This window comes from Syngnathus floridae, chromosome 4, assembly GCF_059516105.1.
Source record: "Syngnathus floridae isolate MCC-2025c chromosome 4, RoL_Sflo_1.0, whole genome shotgun sequence".
Classification (NCBI taxonomy): domain Eukaryota; kingdom Metazoa; phylum Chordata; class Actinopteri; order Syngnathiformes; family Syngnathidae; genus Syngnathus; species Syngnathus floridae.
This window is the reverse complement of record NC_142416.1, coordinates 10,950,498-10,969,574: the sequence shown is the minus strand read 5'-3', so window position 1 is coordinate 10,969,574 and position 19,077 is coordinate 10,950,498. Positions and strand designations below refer to the sequence as shown.

General features: G+C 40.5%; 5 protein-coding genes and 1 long non-coding RNA gene across 6 annotated transcripts; 3 read left to right on the top strand and 3 right to left on the bottom strand.

Annotated features, from left to right (window-relative positions):
• Positions 1 to 27: 27 nt before the first annotated feature.
• mettl26 (methyltransferase like 26) lies at positions 28 to 2,071 on the top strand. Its single transcript, XM_088374586.1, has 6 exons — positions 28 to 395; positions 510 to 672; positions 1,370 to 1,429; positions 1,533 to 1,600; positions 1,675 to 1,753; positions 1,825 to 2,071. The coding sequence occupies exons 1-6, from the start codon at positions 202 to 204 to the stop codon at positions 1,879 to 1,881; spliced, it is 621 nt and encodes a 206-aa protein (XP_088230712.1). The 5' UTR covers positions 28 to 201; the 3' UTR covers positions 1,882 to 2,071.
• Positions 2,047 to 5,924, bottom strand: wfikkn1 (WAP, follistatin/kazal, immunoglobulin, kunitz and netrin domain containing 1). Its single transcript, XM_088374585.1, has 2 exons — positions 4,700 to 5,924; positions 2,047 to 4,079 (listed from the first exon to the last, which is right to left on the bottom strand). Exons 1-2 carry the CDS (start codon positions 4,964 to 4,966, stop codon positions 2,562 to 2,564), a joined length of 1,785 nt encoding a protein of 594 aa, XP_088230711.1. The 5' UTR covers positions 4,967 to 5,924; the 3' UTR covers positions 2,047 to 2,561.
• Positions 5,925 to 6,090: 166 nt separating this feature from the next.
• Positions 6,091 to 9,759, bottom strand: LOC148399055 (ras-related protein Rab-40C-like). The gene is made up of 7 exons (XM_088372809.1): positions 9,473 to 9,759; positions 9,120 to 9,320; positions 8,978 to 9,038; positions 8,840 to 8,900; positions 8,376 to 8,453; positions 7,913 to 8,135; positions 6,091 to 7,812 (listed from the first exon to the last, which is right to left on the bottom strand). Exons 2-7 carry the CDS (start codon positions 9,271 to 9,273, stop codon positions 7,508 to 7,510), a joined length of 882 nt encoding a protein of 293 aa, XP_088228935.1. The 5' UTR covers positions 9,274 to 9,320; positions 9,473 to 9,759; the 3' UTR covers positions 6,091 to 7,507.
• A 24-nt stretch (positions 9,760 to 9,783) lies between these two features.
• On the top strand, positions 9,784 to 12,555 carry zp3c (zona pellucida glycoprotein 3c). Its single transcript, XM_088372807.1, has 8 exons — positions 9,784 to 10,534; positions 10,621 to 10,727; positions 11,216 to 11,319; positions 11,575 to 11,752; positions 11,820 to 11,937; positions 12,020 to 12,108; positions 12,184 to 12,254; positions 12,377 to 12,555. Exons 1-8 carry the CDS (start codon positions 9,986 to 9,988, stop codon positions 12,532 to 12,534), a joined length of 1,374 nt encoding a protein of 457 aa, XP_088228933.1. The 5' UTR covers positions 9,784 to 9,985; the 3' UTR covers positions 12,535 to 12,555.
• LOC148399053 (uncharacterized) lies at positions 11,600 to 15,640 on the bottom strand. The gene is made up of 2 exons (XR_015857882.1): positions 13,993 to 15,640; positions 11,600 to 13,768 (listed from the first exon to the last, which is right to left on the bottom strand). It is a non-coding gene; the product is annotated as an uncharacterized LOC148399053 (long non-coding RNA).
• calhm1b (calcium homeostasis modulator 1b) lies at positions 14,810 to 17,371 on the top strand. The gene is made up of 3 exons (XM_088372808.1): positions 14,810 to 14,924; positions 15,260 to 15,847; positions 16,516 to 17,371. The coding sequence occupies exons 2-3, from the start codon at positions 15,302 to 15,304 to the stop codon at positions 17,023 to 17,025; spliced, it is 1,056 nt and encodes a 351-aa protein (XP_088228934.1). The 5' UTR covers positions 14,810 to 14,924; positions 15,260 to 15,301; the 3' UTR covers positions 17,026 to 17,371.
• The last annotated feature ends 1,706 nt before the right edge of the window (positions 17,372 to 19,077 follow it).

Below are 19,077 nucleotides of genomic sequence, written 5' to 3'. Positions count from 1 at the left end.
CTTCTGCCGCTCTCATTGGATACTGTGCTGACCACGTGACTAGTGACAAGCGGAAGTTGAGTATTTTCTAGTGAAAAACAAAACATTCGAGGTTACGCTCCAGTTCTTCTATTAGGACAAACAAATCAACAACCAGTGGTCCTGGGGTGGCTTCGTAAATTCTGGTCCGTTACCCGACAGCTGTACCCAGATTTTAGCAGGATGCTGAATGCCGCTGCTGCGGAAAGAAACAAGGAGCCCATCCTTACGGTGCTGCGGGGATGCGTGAACACCGACAGACGGCTGCAAGCGCTCGAGATCTCCTCCGGTACAGGACAACATGTCATGCATTTTGCTGGGGCTCTAAAGAACATTACTTGGCAACCATCAGAGTACGATCAGCGGTCTTTAGCCAGGTATTATTTAGTAGTCCAATGGACTTTACACCAATCATGAGCGGCACTAATGATGTAGGCATGTGTGTGAGTTGTTGGACTAACAATACACCCACCGTGATTCTCTCTTTTCAGTATAGAAGCCTACAGAGCTCACTATCAATTGAACAATGTGAAGCCTGCCATCCACCTGGATGCTTCTCAGAATCATGATCATTGGGGAGGGATCCAAGCGGAGAGCCTCGATCTGGTCCTCAACATCAACATGATCCACATCTCTCCCATGGCTTGTACAGAGGCAGGTATCTCGGTTATGGGTCTAATTTTAGTTCATGGACTTTTCTTGCAATGACTGTACCCGTGCATACGCCCACCAGCCACTTTGCACCTGCACGATCTAGTAAGAGCTTTTCACAAAATTTTGCTTCGATAACAGTAAGGAGACTATCCTCTTTTTTCAACAAATTTGTTAAAACGTACAAGGAATTTGTCCCCAGTAGTTTAGGTCACTCTGGTGCTTTCACTGAAAGACAGTTTAATAAAGACATAAATCAAATGGTAAAAACATGCATGACAAAGTTTTAGCAAATCCAAGTACTAAGTGCATCATTAATAAACATATTGTTAAAAAGAGATGTCTGGAGTGGCTGACCACCCATCTATTCTAAAAATGTAAAAAAAAAAAAAGTGGTACCTTTCCTTGATTTATAAGCTTAACTTGTTCTGTCACCAAACTATATTTACTTATACTATATGTGCAGCCAGTTTTGGCAATTGAAGTTGAAATATTTTTAAGGTTACTAAAAATAACATTGCATTTTTTGTTTATGTTTTTCCATAAAGTAGAACAGCGGAAAAAAATATGTATATAAGACCAAAATGAAATTACATCAAGAACTGAACTGGTTTTACATAGTGTAATTTAAATGTAAAATAAACTGATTCCTCTGCTCTTCGCCTTTCAATGATATAAGACATGTTTACTTCCCTTCTAGGGTTTATTCAAAGGGGCTGGGGGGGTGTTGAAGCCACAAGGTCTACTCTTGACATATGGGGTGAGTTTAAATTGATTTTATCTAATCATAAATCTGTATTTCGTGAAATTATGGCAGCAAAAAACAAATCATTATGTGATGCAATATCTTCTGCCATCTCCAGCCATATGCGATGAATGGCACTATCACGCCACAAAGCAATGTTGATTTTGACTTGAGCCTACGACAAAGGTAAGTAAGGTGACCTTTCGTCTTCGTGTCCACTGTTTTGTTGGATTATGTCAACAAAACATTTTCATTTACAGGAATCCAGAGTGGGGCCTCAGGGATATTTCCCTCCTCAAATCACTTGCAGAAATACATGGTTTATTCCTGGAGAAAATTGTAAGCTAGCATCTTTTTCAAATTGATTTTTTTTTCCTGTGTATTATTAATGGTGATGTTCTCTGTGTTAGGTGGATATGCCAGCCAACAACAAATGTCTCCTGTTCAGGAAAGAGAGTTTGGTGTGATGTCTTTCTTTTGCTGAACGGATCACACCAGGATGGAGAAAAGCGCCTTAAATTAACAAAACGCTCAGACGTGTTGCCAAATTCCTACAACTAATTGGACATTACGTTAAATAGACAGAATGATTGTATCATATATCGAGTACAACTATATTCCTGATTGCACGCAACAATAAAAGTGACTCACTTCTTATCCTGATTTAGCTCATTTTTGCTTTTCTCATTGTATAAGCATTGGTCATTTAGCAAAAACAAAGGTTCAAATCACTTTTTGAGAGGTTTATAGGTGATATTGTGCACATTAGACATACATACATTCGTAAAAGATCACTCAAAATATATCTATATATATCTATATATAAAGACAATTTAAGTGACGTTATGCAAAACAGTACAAGTTAGACAATATAAAGATATTTTTCTGACAGCTCTAAAAAAAATAATTGTGAATGCTATCATACAAACTGCATGTGAAGGTAACGAGGACTAATCGACTTTGACTACTGAAATAATAAAACACAAAATAAGACCTCACAACACACTTCAAATATAGTTTAAGTAGCGCTAGACGCCATGAGTGCTCCTGTATAATTTTTGTTGGGCTGATGTCCACTTGGGTGATAAATGTTTCACAGTGCCATTTGTTCCTCCAGCCATCTGTGCAATAGCAAGTCTCGGCAGTTTTACGATGTCCGGCAGGTCTTTTTAACCACGACCTCGCGGAGCTTTTTAAGTCTGCGATCGGTTATCGCTCTGACGTAACTGTCTGACTGGATGATGGCCATGCCGTCCTGCACCACCCCCATCACCAGCAGAGGGTTTTCCTCCACGGTGATATTTGGGCAAGGACAAGTCCAGTCTATCTTGTCAATGGTCACCTCAAGGTGCTTGGTGTTGAAGAAAGTCAAGCCCATCTTTTCATCTCTGAGAACCTCTTCCAGGCTAAAGCGGGCCAATCCCGAATCCAGATCCTCAACGAGCTCGGTCAGCCGGCCCACAATGGCAAAGTCACTGCGACATAAACTCGGCACCAATTTTCCCTTAACCCGACACGTCTTGCAAGGTTTTCTTTTGGGCGTTGGGCAGTTTGCCTCACACTCCTTTTTGGTGCCAAAGCTGTTAGCATTCCCATGGCAGCCACCGTAGGCGAACGCTTGGCAGCGTTTCATGACAGAATTCCAAGCCCAACGCACTTCCCAAGTTTTGCAAGGGCCCTGGACCGAAGGTAGGGAGCATATCCCCATCCCCTCTCTCTGACAGGAGGCTTTGCATTCCTCATAGGTCTCAAATCGGTTGCGGCTATTCTCGCAGCCGCCGTTGCTGAAGGCCACGCAGGAGCCCAGCTTGTTGTCATAGTACCAATCCACATGGCGCTCACCGCTGCATACTCTCATGTCCACTTCAGCCAGGCAGTCTGCCGGTGAGAAGGGTCTCCCCATGGGCATCTCTGGATCCTCGGAGAAGTCGTCATCAGACCGACGTATGACTGAGAGAGGGTAGTCTGCACGGAGAACCCCAGCGGAATTGCGTGCAACGCAAGTGTAGATGCCTGTGTCCCACACCTGAGCGTTGTAGATTACGAGCTGTCCGATGTTGGTGATCACCACGTTGCCGTACATTTGATCCGGCCTCATGACGAGCCTTTCGCGCCGCTCGCTTTGTTTCTCCCAGGTGACGTCGGGTCTGGGGACGCCAATGACATCACAGTGGAAGCTGACCGTGCCTCCAACATAGATGGACTGGTGGTGAGGGTTGGAGTACAGCGTGGGTGGCATCGGGTCCTCCTGAGAAGACGTTGGGGTGGGATAAGCAGTCGTGTCCTGAGGCAGCGGACTCGTGTGGGGTCCTGCCAGGTAGAATCGGCAGGTAACCACAGTAAGTGTCACCCCGCGGATGCAGGCCTCCGCATCCATGTAGCAGCGGTTGAAATACGTGAGGCCATCTGACGCGCATGTAAAGTTGGGCTCTTTCTCGCATCGGTCCTGACACTTGCAGATGGGCTGGCCGTCCCAGATGTCACAGGTGGCTCCCTGCTGGCTGCAGATAAATCCATCGCAGGTTGCCGTGGAGCCCGGGGCGGCATCCCCTTTCCCTCCTCCAAGACCATCGGGTTGGGCGGTGGTGCCATCGGAGAATCGTGCGGCTACACAACTGTTGAGGCCGCACACGTTGGTGCAGCACTTCTCAAAGTCAGCACAGTCCTGCTCATACAATACAAAGCACAAAATACTAATTGACCGAGGTGGAAAAAATACTGACAGAAAAAAAAAAATTATGTAAAGAGGAAAACAAGTACTGAAATGTGTTCACAAAAGTAAACAAAAAGACTTATTATCAGCTTTGGCAAACTGGGACAAGCAATTAAACAAAAAAATAAATATGACAAAATATAATTTGCGAATACCACAAGCTTTTGGCAAAACCCAACAATGTCAAACAATTTTTCTAAAATTAGGCTGTGGATGGCAACTATCTTGCGTCTCCGAATTTTTTGAAATTTTGTTGTATCCTGGTCCATGCTGTGTCTTATGAGTCAACAAGATCCCAGTGAATCAATCAACCATCAATCTGTATGTGTGATTTGTATAGTCATCTCTAAAGATTTTTGATCCAATTTTCAAAAAAATGTTTATATCTGCCTTTTAAAATATTGTTCATAAAAGTAATCAGAAAAATAATTCACTAAATGTATAGATACCTGAAGTACAGTATGCAGTGGGAATACTTGTACACGTGTATTTTCATATACAGCCTCTCGGCTATATATATATTTTTTAAAACAAATAACATTGGTTAGGCTATAAAGTATAAATTACCTCACCTCATCAATCTTGCATTCTCTCTCGCAGGTGCTTTGTGCATCAACCCAGAGATTTGTGTTGATTTTATTGGGACAAAGTCCTTCATGTTCCACTTTGGGTGCTGACACACTCGCACCCAGAGGAAGTCTGAATAATTGGCAAAGCAGAAGTGTTCGCAAAAACACATCAATCCATCCCAGTTGTCTCCTGGAGTTGCGTGTATGACGCCAAATTCTATTTTTCTTGATGCATCTACAATCCAAAAGCGGTCGGTGGGTTTTATACATTGTTGCTCCTTTTTGGTCTTCGTCCTTTGATGATTAATTCCATACCTCATTTAGGTCAGGATAAGAAAGTAGGTTCTTGGAGCCTTTCAGGAGAGGTCTGGTTTATGCGTCAACAATGTGCAAGTCAGTCGTTCTGCTGTGCGTAAAGACTATCCAACCAAGCTACGCGCGCCACAAAACTTCTAAAACTACTCCAGCAATACCTTACGTAAATATATTTCGATTCCAAGTCTTGGTTTGTTTCCTTATAGAAAAAAAATTGCGTTCCGCAGGCGATTTCACACAGCCGAGAATTAAGCTCCTGAAAAGCGCACAATGAGAAAGAAAGACGCAACATCAGCCTTTCAGAGAGTGAAAAGAGAGGGGGGGAAAGGGCAATCCCCTCAGGCCGCCCCCCCTGGCCGTCCGGTGTCCCAAACTTTTATGAAGCACTGCCATGCGCTCAGCAACTGCACAAACATTGTAAAAACTTCAAAGAAAACAAGCTGTGCCAACAACCGTGCGCACGGACATAAACATCCCCGTGAGAAGTCTAACGTTAAAAGTGTCCAGACACAATTTATTGCGGCGTCGTCTGCAAACAGCCAATCAACTTTTTTGATCACTCAAGTGGAAGTTTCAGCTTATATGGCACGTTGTGCGGTTAATACAACTATTGTGCAATAAAGTTTGGAAACATTGACAATTGATGGCAATGTGGAATGAATCTTGCAAGATGTGCATCAACCTTTGCATGTTAGGAATTCCAGTTAAATACAACGTTATTAAAAATGCCATTTGTTAAAAAATACGTGCCTTCCTATGCGTCCAGACTTCAGGGACATCCTTTGCATTGTCCTGATTCTGCTGCGAGACGCTGAGAAGCTGCCCCCCAAATCTTTTCATTAGCAGTGACCCCGTAACCTTCGGGTGACTTTTGACCGGTGCATTCATTTCCCGGTTATCCAAAAGTGGCCAAGACAACGCTAATCAATTCAACACCCCCTCTGGGTTTGAAGGTTCCTCAGCACCGCTGGCCCCTCAACACACAAAGGAAAGCAAACATATTCCCACAATGACCTTGATAAATGTTTGAATAAAGGTGGTGCAAAGAACATGGCAAATGATACACAGGGAAACAAAGATAGCTTTTAACCTTGTATTTGTCAAGGGAGTCTAAGTTTTCAATGCAGCCGGACGAGAAGGGGAATCATTAGTTCTCATCCAAGTCTTTACAACACAGCTACGTTAAAAACATCAACAGATTGTGCTTTAGCTGAGTTGGTCAATTAAGTCCAATGCACTGGTGTCAGTACAGCGCAGAGATACATTAAAAAAAAGAGGCAGCAGTGGAAAATGTGCACAATTTTAATTCCTATCATATCACCACACATTAAAGTATTATTGGGAAGGTAACATCATGACTGAGTTCAAATGATATATCGACATTTATGCAGATTACAAAGTCGATTGTAGAAAAGTTGTGATGAAGCATTTTGTGCTCTTACTGAGCTTTGGCTGTAAACTTGACATCTTACACCTTTTGTCAATTCTTTGACTGTTACAAAGTGAAGGGTGCTAAATGTCACCGGTAACCGTGTACTGCTTGTCATGTGCCTACTTTCAAAGAGGCTGAAAGAAAGTCAAATAAGCAAAGACTTGAGGCAGCGATAAAACATTCCACTGGTCCTCCATGGCCACAGAAAGGTAGCAGGTTACTGAAATCTTTACATTCATAAATACACAGCATGTTTACAAAAAATCTAAATGCAAAAAAAAAAAAGAATTTACAATTTTACGATAAGAACAATGATAGTAAAACTATCACAGTAAAAAACCTGTACATTTAGCTTGTACTTTTCCTCATCAGCACCACATAATTTCTAAAATTTTTAATGTAAAATATAATTTCACTTAATGGGCTAAAAGGCCAAAACAAAACATCCAATAAAGGATGAAACAGAAGCAGCAGATTAGGACAGAGAAAACGACATTACAAAACCGAAACAGAGCAATGCTGGTTTTAGAGGGCAACTTTGCTCAACTCTGTGCAAACAGTTTATTGACCGCACCTTCCCCTGATATAAAAACGAAAGGAGTCACATTTCAAATGCAACGAAGCGTGAACCACAGATTTGAAAAAAATAAAATAAATTAGACGAGTCTCCCTAAGGTCCCAACAAGTACTTATGGCTGACACATTAATTAATAAAAATGTAATTTTAAATATAAGGCTAAACAAATAAAAAAATTCAAATAAACTAAACTGAAGACCCCTTTCTTTTGTGGTGTCGGACGGTGAGTCACAATCCACAACTTAACTATCGGTTCAATGTTTTGTTCAACTCGATCTTCTTTAATAAAAGTGGGGACAAAACAACCTCCAAAAATGGCACCAGCAAGTGCATTAAAAAAAACAATAGAAATCCACCGGAACAGGCCAAAGTAAGTTGAAGGTAGCATAACATTTTTGTCTAGGTAGCTTATTTCCAATTGCTGTGGCCTCGAGAGGCCTCTTGGAGCAGCGACACCCAAATACACAGGCTTCAGTGCACGCTTTCACTACGATATCTTACAGTTGCCCTTGGACGATGAGGACGGAGAGGTTTTCGGCGAACTCTGTGCGGGCCTGAAGGACTTGGAGCGCTTGATACTGTTGGCCTTGCTTCCAGCACTCGTGACCCCCGCGGCGGCACTGTTGGCGACCGAGTAGGAGCGCCCGTGCATCATGACCGCATTCATGCCGTTAGCCATAGAGAATGACTTGAGGTGGGATTTAATGGCCACGGGGAGAGGCAACTTGTCGATAAGGTGCACGGGCGTGCAGGAGACGATGGAACGGCAGCACAGATCTTGGAGGCTAAAAACTGCAGTAAAATTGTGAGTATGAATTTTAGTCTCTGGTTATGTGTGCAATTAAATGCTTAAACTAATTGCACAATATGTTTTCAAAAGCAATGAGTTCACCTCTGTTGGGCCTCCAGAACTTCTCCATCCCGTGCCTCATCAGCACGATGCGTGAGAGTTCGGTGAAAGACTCGATGACATTGAAGTTGCACAGAGGGCTGACCTCAAAGAAAGTCATGCTGTTTTTCTCGGCATAAGCCCTTGCTTGCTCTGTTGGAACCTGCCGCTTGAAAGCTAAGTGAAGTCGGTTGCCAACCAAGATCCTGGGCACACCAGGGGCATGCTGAAAAGAAAGTGTTTATTTATTTATTTTCCTTTACTGTGTAAAAATTGTGACATGCAATACAATACAATTCTATTTTACATTTTACTACAGCTGCAGCTGTAGAGCTCCTTGTTGCAAAACAGCAATTTTAGCAAAATGTACTTAATCACTGAAAAGTTGGACATGCACATTATCTCTTCTCTTTAACTTCTTTGGAGTAACTTTTGAGTTGTGGATTTCTTAGAGTAAAATGCTGACCTCATCAATTTCCCGAATCCAGCGGTCAATGCCATCGAATGACCAGCTATTAGTGATGTCATAAACAAGGAGGATGCCCTGTAGGATAAAAATCTTGATGAGCACAGGTACACATGCGGACAAAATTGTTGGTACTCCTCTGACAAACACTGATTGCTAAAAACAATTTTAAAACTGATAATTAAAATAATAAGTTCTCCAAAATGCACCTAGTGAAAATGACATATTGTTTTGTTTCTGTGGTCAAACAGATTCACAATATTCATTAAAATAAAAAAAAAGACATGGACAAAACCAATGGACCACAACAACAAAATACGCATGTTTTTGATTGCCCAATTATTATAAAATGTTTAAGTTATTTTAGTAATCATTGTGGGTTTTTACCCATTAACAGAGGGTTATAATTGTGTCCAAGTGTTTAATAGTTATTGGCAACACAACAAATAATCAGTAGTGCTCACCTGTGCTCCTCTTGAATAAGATCTGAAGATGGTGCAAAATCTGCCTTGACCAGATGTATCCCTGAAAGAGAACCAAATAAAGTATGATATTTTTCACCCTCCAGATATTTGGTAGCCATCACTCCGACTCGCATTTACCATAACTCTAATTTCACTCTTCTTCCATCCAGCAGTATTGTAGTTGTCTTGTAATCTATTCCTAAAATGTCACATAATTCAGATCACTTGATATCAACCAGTTAGATGCATTTTAAAATACAAACACACAAGAGCAACTCACCACTGCTGTAGGCAAAGGGAGACTCGACCGAGCCGTCCTGTAAACTGTCCAAAATTTCTCCCTTCCCGACGTCACTGTCTCCCACCAAGAGAAATTTAAGGAGGTAGTCGTAACTCTTGACAGGACTACTCTGGCTGCCCATCATCCCACGCATTGAGGCCGGGGCTCCCGGGGAGCTGGTGAAGCTCCGCCACGCTTTTGCTAGTTATGGCAAGGGACAATCAGGCGGCCCCAACAAGTAACTAGAACTACCCGTTTCTTAGCGCTTGCAAGATACACTGTGATAATCGCACGCGCAAATATATTACCATTTGATCGAACTCGGGAAATTATACAAAATTAGTAATACGCACCCCCACACACACCGACGTCGAGGCGTCAAGGTTTACCAAAACAACCAAAACATTAGCTTAGCCACAGTAGCTGCCTTGTTAGCAAAAACGCCTGCTCCAACCTTTACCAGATTCAGATCACAGAAAGTCTAAAGTTGTCTCCAAATACAAAGCAATATGCTTAAGCCCGTGGAACATTATATTAACTTGACAGATGGCAAGTTAGAGAATGAAGCACTTAAGCGCGCACGGCTTCCGTAAGGACCCTGTTGGATTTTTCCGGGTATGACGTCATCGAAACGCAACGTCCTCATTATAAAATAGAAATATAAAATCCTCTTTACAAAACAAACATCTTAAATTGTATAAAAATAATTCAGGATGCTTCATCATAATTATTTTTAAATTTGTTCAACCCACATGGCTTTGAAAAACATAAATACCTCTCATTGATTGCGCTCTTAGCTAATTCACTCCAGGTGACAAACTGATCAGTAGAGGTAAGCGCAGCAGAAGAATTAAGGTGCTCAGAAAATGGGGTTGATGCCGATGTGGATTTTCTTACTTCTCATTTACTTTGCCAACTCTAATCCACTGGAAAGTGTGCCAGAATATGAAGATGCAGAATTAGAATGGGAGAGTTTGTATCCAGAGCTGGAGAGCGAGATGGATCAAGTTCCTCCAGGCCTTGTACCCAGATCATCCATGTTTCCTGACAGATTGCCCAAGACTAAATCCTCACCACCTGTCATGTCTTCATGGTATAGAATTGTCTCTTTCTCAAAGGATCCAAAAGAGCTATTTATTCCAGAAAAAGGTGTTAGACCTCTCCCGGACTCGGTCAAGGAAATGCTGCTTGCACCACCTCCCACTGTTGCCTCAATTGGTGGAGCAGCCAAATCTAAGCTTGTTGAGGTCTTGTGCCACATTGACCGCATGTACGTGAAAGTAAGCAAGGAGCTTTTCTCAACAAGAGATGCATTCAAAGACTTGAAACTTGGCAAGTGTCCTGTAAACGAAGGCACTTCGGAACATTATTTTCTTCTGTACCTTCTGAATACTGACTGTGGATTCAAGAGAGAGGTTGGATTATGTCAAGTTTATTTTATTTTATTGCATTGTTTTGCCATTTGGCAAACCCACATCTTGTAAAAATGTCTGTGTCCTAGAGTACTGATGACCATTTGTTCATTAGTATTGTACTTCACTACAAGCCAACTACTCCAGTTGTTCGAGAGATGCCATTTGATGTCCTCTTGCAGTGCAAATACCCAAGGTAAAAACACTTAATATTTTCCATACATAATGCTAATTGGGATTATTGCATTGTTTTTCAGCAATCTTAAAACTGAGAGCTAGAGCTATGAATATCAAACAAATATTTGGACCTGGCAATTTGGCCTTTGAAAATACTGCGGTATTCAAGAAGGGTCAGTGAAATTAATGAAACTATGCTTTTAAAAAAAATTACTTTGCAAACTCCAATGTTGATTATCATTGAGCTTTCGTCACCCTTTGAAAAATAATTGAAGAATCGATCCTTGACTTCTAATTTCAAAACTAATAATCTTTCAATTTCTTGTGTATTATGTAATAATGTGATGAAATGATTTGGTTTCACCGTCATAACGACCCTCTGAGGGAAGTAGTAACTAGAAAGTGGCTCACGACAAAAATGAGTCTGACACTCCTAGCGTCATTACAACACGCTAATCTACTATTTAAAACATTCCATTAAAGTGGAATATTTTTTTCCTGTTGCAGGCATTTTCACTCATTCAATCCTGGTATCTTTATCAAATTGAGAAGGGGCACGGTTTACAAACCACTGCGGTCAAAACATGCTTACGTCATCACTCCACAAGATGGTATGATTTTTCAAAAAGTATTCCATGTTGCCAAGATTATCTGGTATGACAAATGTTTACATTGCTTCAAGACATTTTTTACATATTGCTAGAAATTAGTTATTCCTTTTCAAATGATTGTGCAACCACTAGTTTTGTCACTTTGCATTGATACATTGACTTAACTTAAAAACTGCATTCATAATACAAGATAAATAAGTGGTAAATTTGTAATTTACACGATTCTTTACCAATTCACCCTTCTTGAATTATCAGCTTCAGGAAATGAAGTTGTTGGTGATAAAACGTTTATCCTGGGGCAACCAATGTACTTTGTGGTGAAACGAGCAGACGACGCTTCTTCGGACCAGAGGCTTTACATCAGCAAGTGTTTTATGACTCCTCTTCAAGATCCTTACTCTGAACCAAAATATACAGTTATTGACAACCAAGGGTAAGAAATTTAACTCAGTCAAAAGCAATATGTCACAGTTCATCACTAATTATTTCCATTTTTTCAGTTGTATGATTGATAGTATGGTGACAAAACAGTCTGCGTTTCTCAAGGGCCCCTTAAATATTCAAAAATTCTCAGTGAGTGCCTTCATTTTCAAAGACATGGCTGTTTCTTCATCATCGGTATGCTCAGTGCAATGCACTACAAACTAGATAACGTGGGATATATCTGTTGCACTAAACGCTTTAAAAAATGTATTTTCAGCAACTCTATCTGCATTGTGAATTCTCCATGAGTGATCCAACACCAACGTCAAGTTTAAAGGCTTGCAATTATCATCGAGCAACCAAAAAGTGAGTCAACTGTGACAAACTAGATTATCAGTTATAAAAGCGCTCTTGGTTAGTGAAATCATCTCTGTTGTTCAGATGGAAAGAGTTGCATGGCAATGACAGCGTGTGTGCCTGCTGTGAATCCACCTGCTTGCCACTATCGAAAGGTGCAGTTTGCTTAAACCATTTTTTTTTTCTGTCATGAAGCATAAACAAATGTTTTAATTGTGAAAAATATATGGAACAGAAGATTTAATGCAATCATCTGACTGTATTATCTTTGCAACAGCGTCTGTCAACATGGTCTCAAGTCCGTCTTGGAAAGTCAGCTTCAAAGATAAGGATGGAAAGCCGGACTTTGAACTGCAGCCGAAATCTGCTCTCTGGGGAGCCTCCAGCTTTGAGGACATGACTGAACATAGTGACTTCCTTAGCTATTGGGAGTAATTATTGAATGTCTTGTAAATAAAACCAATCATCTGTGTTGTGCTGCATTCAATATCTACCTATGTGAAACGATTATTATTGTTGATACAGTTTGGTGCATGAATCAAGTACAGTAGTATCTGCATTTCTTGGCATCGCATACTTAAATGTATGCTTGTTTTTGTAGGTGCACCAATTCACCACAAGAGGGTGGAAGAGATTCACAGTTTTGAAAAGACCCGATGCGGCAGGGACGGTCCACATGGCAGAGCATTGTATATACATCAGGGGTTTTCAACTGGTTTTGGCTAAGGGTCCCCCATTATAAACAAGAAGTAACTCATAGACCACTACTTGGGCGGAATATTTTATTTTGTACCAAAGAAGGATAGACCTATACAGGCTGTTTATTTGCCTCCGTATGTCAATTTTGGGAATCTCGGCTACATTTGACTTAATTTGGATGGCTAAATTATTCACAAAATTAGCTTGAAAATGAATAAAATCTAAATAATCAATTTTATTTTTACAAATGTTACCATTATTTTCCATTTCCAATTTCGCGGACCACCTGTAGTACCACTACGGACCACTAAAAGCCAGCAGAACACCTGTTGACAATCGCATCTATGAAAAATATCATCAGGGCCTCCTGCACAAAAATACCAACATTTCTACTTGTAATGATTATAAAACAACAATAAAACTTGGGGAAAATCTGTGACTTAACTAAAAAAACAATCATTCATTTTTGTAAGCAAATTTTTTGTAAGTGAAGTCCACAAAGTACAGAAGAGATCAATACTTGCCATTTTGCAACATCATCCTTAATGAAAAGTGACGTTAAATGTATTTGAAATAGGTCAAAGAAAGGTGTCACAAAAGTTAGCAGAGTTGACTTTTCGAATAGGCTCCATGCATGTCATCATCTGCATCAGGAGACGGCCAGTGGCACTTATTTTGAATTTTATTCTCCACTCGGTTTAATTTGACCCCAGACATCCTGCTCTGGAAGCAGGTCAGCAACCTGCTTGTTCAAAAGTGCACACTCAGAGATGCACAAATGAGGCGGGGTCAACAAGACAAAGACCTCATTGTCATCTACAAAATGAATATCCACAGTTCTCTTTTGCTTGTCATCTTGTCATAAATTGGCAGATGAAATTGTCTTGCTCCTTGGGGTTGTTTCTTGGATACTCGAGTAGGCCAAATGTAACCACAAACAGAAGTCGCTTTCTTTGCATGTCCGGCCCTCCTTGCAAATCACACATGATACCGTTTTTACTTATTCTTCACAAAGTGCACCATTTACTTAAGTCAGTCTATTTTCTGTACAGCTTATTCTGACTTTGGGCAAAATGTCAAACACAGGGCTAATATAAAACTACCAAATTAGTCAGGCTACATGGAGATGAGAAGATGTCATATTTCCACAGCAAGCAGTGACTCAAAGGAAGAGAGAGGAAAAATCTGACTTACTAAATCTGATGTAAATCTTAAAGTATGTGCACCTCCAAAGCGCATTTCCTCATCTCACACCGTTCTAGTAATACTGTCGAAATAGTTTTGATGTAGGTAACAAGACTTAACTTAAGCAGCCTCGGAACTTGCATGCTATTTTAGATTGAACTTTGTTAAGACGTATTTCCTGTGACTCTTTCCTGTTTAAGATGTACAAAAAAAAACACAGCAACATCTTAGTGTAAAGTGATCTACCGCATATACAGTGAGCCGACATATCAATGAGCAGATCTCAAAGTGTAAATAACTGATCTGAAAGATTACGCGCAAGGCCACAGGGCAAGACATGATCCAAAAAGGACGTGGGAATGTAAAAGTCCCCCCTTTGCGTTCTATTTGACTGTTGATTTGAAATCCTAAGACTGCTTTTGTGCAATGTATTTTTGGACAATTTCAAACAGTGCTTATTTGTATTTGCAGGAAGCTAAGCCTTGTCTATTCTGTGTAAATAATCTTTCTCTCTTGGCCATCGACCACATTTTTTCAAACAAAGCCACAGACATTTGAATGCTTTGTGAACATTTTTGCATGTCTCAGTTGCTCTGAATCCTTGACAGATACACAATAGACTACCATTAACAACATAAGAACAAATAATTAAACTCTCAAGTTGCCGTCTAAGTGTGTGATGAGAAATATTGTCTTTTTTTGAAGTCATACAATATGTGGTGAAGGAGAATCTTTTGTGACGTCACCATCAGCCCAGGTGCTTGCGAGGGGCGGGACCGAATGACCAACAATGTGGTGGACTGAACAATCCCACAGAAGGTTTGAGAAGCACTGTTCCATCAGTCTGAGACACAACGTGTAAACAGACCAAAAGGATTGCAAATGACTTCAAATGGGCAATTAAATGTGTGCGATTTCCATCTCTTCCAACTTTAAAGCAAGTAAGTGCTGCTATTTGCGTTCATTTTGTGCTCAAAATGGATCCACTTAAAGCCTATTTTCCGTAGTCTGTCTCACATTGAGCCTGAAAAACACAGGGCGAGGCTTTCCAGGGCAAACCCCATCAAGTGTTGATGATTTTATCATTGCTTAATAGCGCTTAAGGCTGAATATAACTGTAGGCTGTGTCTGCTCAATTTTTACTGTTCAATTTCAACTCAACTGTAACAGATTTTAGACAATTATCAACAAAAAAGAATGGATCACTGACATTTATAATTACAATAAACTTGTATCACCCATTTTTAAGAGAACTGTTTACATTCTAATTTCACAGATTGTATCAATTTGGAGCTGAGGCCTCGATATACACGCAAAGATGGATAAATTGCGTATGATGTTCCAGTTCCTTCAATCCAACCAGGAATCCTTTATGAATGGTATCTGTGGTATCATGGCTCTAGCCAGTGCACAAATGTACTCTGCCTTCGAGTTCAGCTGCCCGTGTATTCCGGAATACAACTACAGCTATGGGATCGGGCTTCTAATCATCCCACCTCTTTGGTTTTTCTTATTAGGATTTGTATTGAACAATAATGTGTCTGTGCTAGCAGAAGAATGGAGACGACCTACAGGAGAGAGAACGAAAGACCCGTCAATCCTTCGTTACATGTTCTGTTCAATCGCACAGAGATCTCTGATAGCGCCCGTCGTTTGGGTGTCAGTGACTCTCATGGATGGCAAGAGCTTCCTCTGTGCTTTCAGCATTAATTTGGATATCGACAAGTTTGGGAATTTTAGTTTCATCAAGGGGATGTCCGAGGCAGAGAGGATAAAACTGCTGGCAAAGATTCCATGTAAAGACTTGTTTGAGTATCAAGAAGTGAGAGTAGCGGCATCCCGATACATCAAGTGCATATCACAGGTGTGCGGATCTTTTTTTTTCTTTTCTTCATAATTTTATGAATGCTGATAACATGAAGGCTCATTTTTTTCTTTATCTTAGGGGTCTCTTGTAAGACAAACTATTACTGCCTTAAATATTATTTTTCCGCATATTATCCTTTTATTTTATTTATTTACTTTTTAAATTTTTATTTCCTTTTATTATTAATTTACTTTATATATTTATACATTTTATTTTTTAACATCATGAGCTGATATTGGCCATCCAAGATAATGTTACAAGGTGGTTGGCCCAAAGTTGGAAACATTTTCATTAAGTTTATATGATAACTAAAAAAAAATCTTGTTTCAGATAATTTGTTATAAAAATCGAAGTTAAGTTCTTTCAAGACAAGCCTCCATTTTATTATTCATGTAACTGAGGCGGCCTCTTTGCATCTATCCAAAACACCCACTCTGTTTTTCTTGTTTTTTGTGCTTTGATGCCCTGAAGGGAATGTTATGGTTTTAAAAGAAAGATAGAAACACATTTTAATGGGTCTGCATAAGATGATGATTCTATCATGAGCAGTTATGAATCATCCTCATTATCAGAAGCATTAAGATGCCAACTGGATGACAACTCTTTACATACTTTGGATAACGTGAAGACTCAACCTTTGACTAATGCAAGTGTGTTTCCCACAGGCTTGCGGCTGGATGTTTTTACTCACGATGACCTTCACGGCATTCCTTATTCGTGCTATTCGACCTTGCTTTACTCAGGCTGCTTTCCTAAAAACCAAATACTGGTCTCATTATATCGACATTGAGCGTAAGATGTTTGATGAGACCTGTAAAGAGCATGCCAAGAGCTTTGCCAAGGTTTGCATCTATCAGTACTTTGAAAATATTAGTGGAGAGATGCGCAACTTGCATCATCACTCCAGCAAGAATGACAGCGACGATGAAGATGATGATAAGAGAAGGAACGAGGAAGACAAGCTCTTGGGTATAAGGGTCCAGGATGACATGAATAAAGCTTTGTGCAACTGGCACACTTGCAAACCAGCTCTTGCACTGAGAAAAGAGCAAGTAAATGGCCAAAACAATGACATACTGCATCAAGAAGGCAGTGGAGCAGCAAATGGTTTTGCAAATGGACACACCCATAATGTGGAAAAAAAGGAATGGGCGGTGTATTACAGTAAAGTCTGACCTCAAAGGGACAAAGGACTACATGCTTGAAATGCCTTTGGTTTCCAGAGAGTATCAGAATTAAGTTCATATGTAGTGACTTAATTTGCACTATCTTAACAGACTCGTGTAATATTTTGTTCATACTTAATGCAAGCCAATGGAAAAGCAATGTACACAGTGTGTGTGTGTGTGTGTGTGTGTGTGTGTGTGTGTGTGTGTGTGTGTGTGTGTGTGTGTGTGTGTGTGTGTGTGCGTGCGTGCGTGCGTGTGTGTGCATGTGTAAAAATTAAACTTACTTATTGTGTACAATGACATGCATGTGGAGCATAGCACATTAAAAATGACAAACATATTGTTAAATAAATAACTGGCAGCATCAATCATAACTGATTATCTGGTGTGTGTTTTTGAGGTATTGCACGTTTTGTACGTTGTGTCACTGTGGGTAGGTAGAGTTCTTTATAAATTTGGCATACATACGATGCATTACATACAGAGATATTACAATTACTATACTCATAAAATGTTTAAATGTATAGTCCAGCTAAGTAAATTATGCTTTAAGTATTAGCAAAACTATCATGTCTTACAAACAACAACTATAGCTCTATGGGAACAAAACATTATGCCTGTCAAAAAAAGCTTCTGAATGAATTAATAGTTTATCAATTAATCAATGATGACGCTTAAAAGTATATGCTCTAAGGAGAGAGACCACCATAAAAAGTCCTGTGAGAACAGGACTGAGCTGTGCATGTTGAAATAGGGGCATGTAAACAAGAATCTGAGGGCAGCTAATGCTCCAATGGCACCACATTTGCAGCCAGGCAAATGTGTGATTTATGCAAACGAAATGCTTGTTGCCATTCACCTGCTGCTTGAACATAAGGTCAACATTTGCATCTGTCTATCGCCCTTATGTTCTTATTTAGTCAGGCAACTGCTTGAGCACTGAAGGAATTCATTGTGTGTTATGAACTGATCAGCAATGCACAGCAGTTTGTAGGCGCCCTAAGACGTCAGCATGAACAACAATGCTTTTAGCGTTTTACTACAGGCTGCATGTAGTATGCGCTGGGTGGACCATCCAGCTGTTCCTCTGCAATGACATTACCAACAGAGAAGGACAGGGAGGAGGGAGCTGAATGAAAATGGCTTGGTCGGATCCCATTGTTGTCCCTCCCTCCCTTCCCCTTGGGGATTAGTGGAGCAGCACTCCCCTTGACCGGCTGACAGCTCGCCCACTATCCCAGCAGCTGTTCTCCCCCTCCGAGGACTGGCACCAAGGGTGGCTGCCGGTGTGGGGGGTTGCTACTAAGCGTGTCTTTGTCCAGCTTGCGATTTCGCTATCAGAGGTTATTCTCTCTCACGTTGACACCTTCATGCATTGCTGACTTTGTTTGTCCTCTGCGACAATGATTGCTTGTATGCTCACCAGCCACAACGTTAAGGAGAGCCTGTGCATTAGTCTTATTAGAGAGTAGCAAACTATTTTGAAAGAGCTCTCAGCATGATATAGAGCACACTAAAAGAAACAATAATAAACATGCTGTATTGCACCCATGAAATAAACAATGTATTGACGTTTAACATGGATGCTGAATTTGAATGTTTTGGCTCTCTCAGCTAAAATAATGCGTGAGTTGAAGATGATGGTAATGCTAGAAGACAATGCAGGAGGCATAAATATAGACTGTAGAAAACACAATGCATCACCTCAAAATAGACACTCCACTTGAATCAATACCTCACCAAGCATTGATTGTGTTTATCATTTTCTCTGAAGCTACGTTTGTTCTCACTGGATTGTATCTGATAATGGCACTGAAGTGAATTTAGATCAAATAAAGCCAGCCTGAGAGAAACTCACCACTAAAAAAACAATCATAACACAATAGAAAAAAAAAAGGGTTCTGCATGCAATCTGGTTGACGCCCACTTGGCAGTAATGACATTGTTTTGTTTGTCAGGACATCAGCCATGCATGCTTGCAGCTGACCGAGGCCTCCCTTGCTTGACTTTGCTGCAAGAGCCTCTTTGCTCTCCCTTTCACATACATAGGAGAGGTGT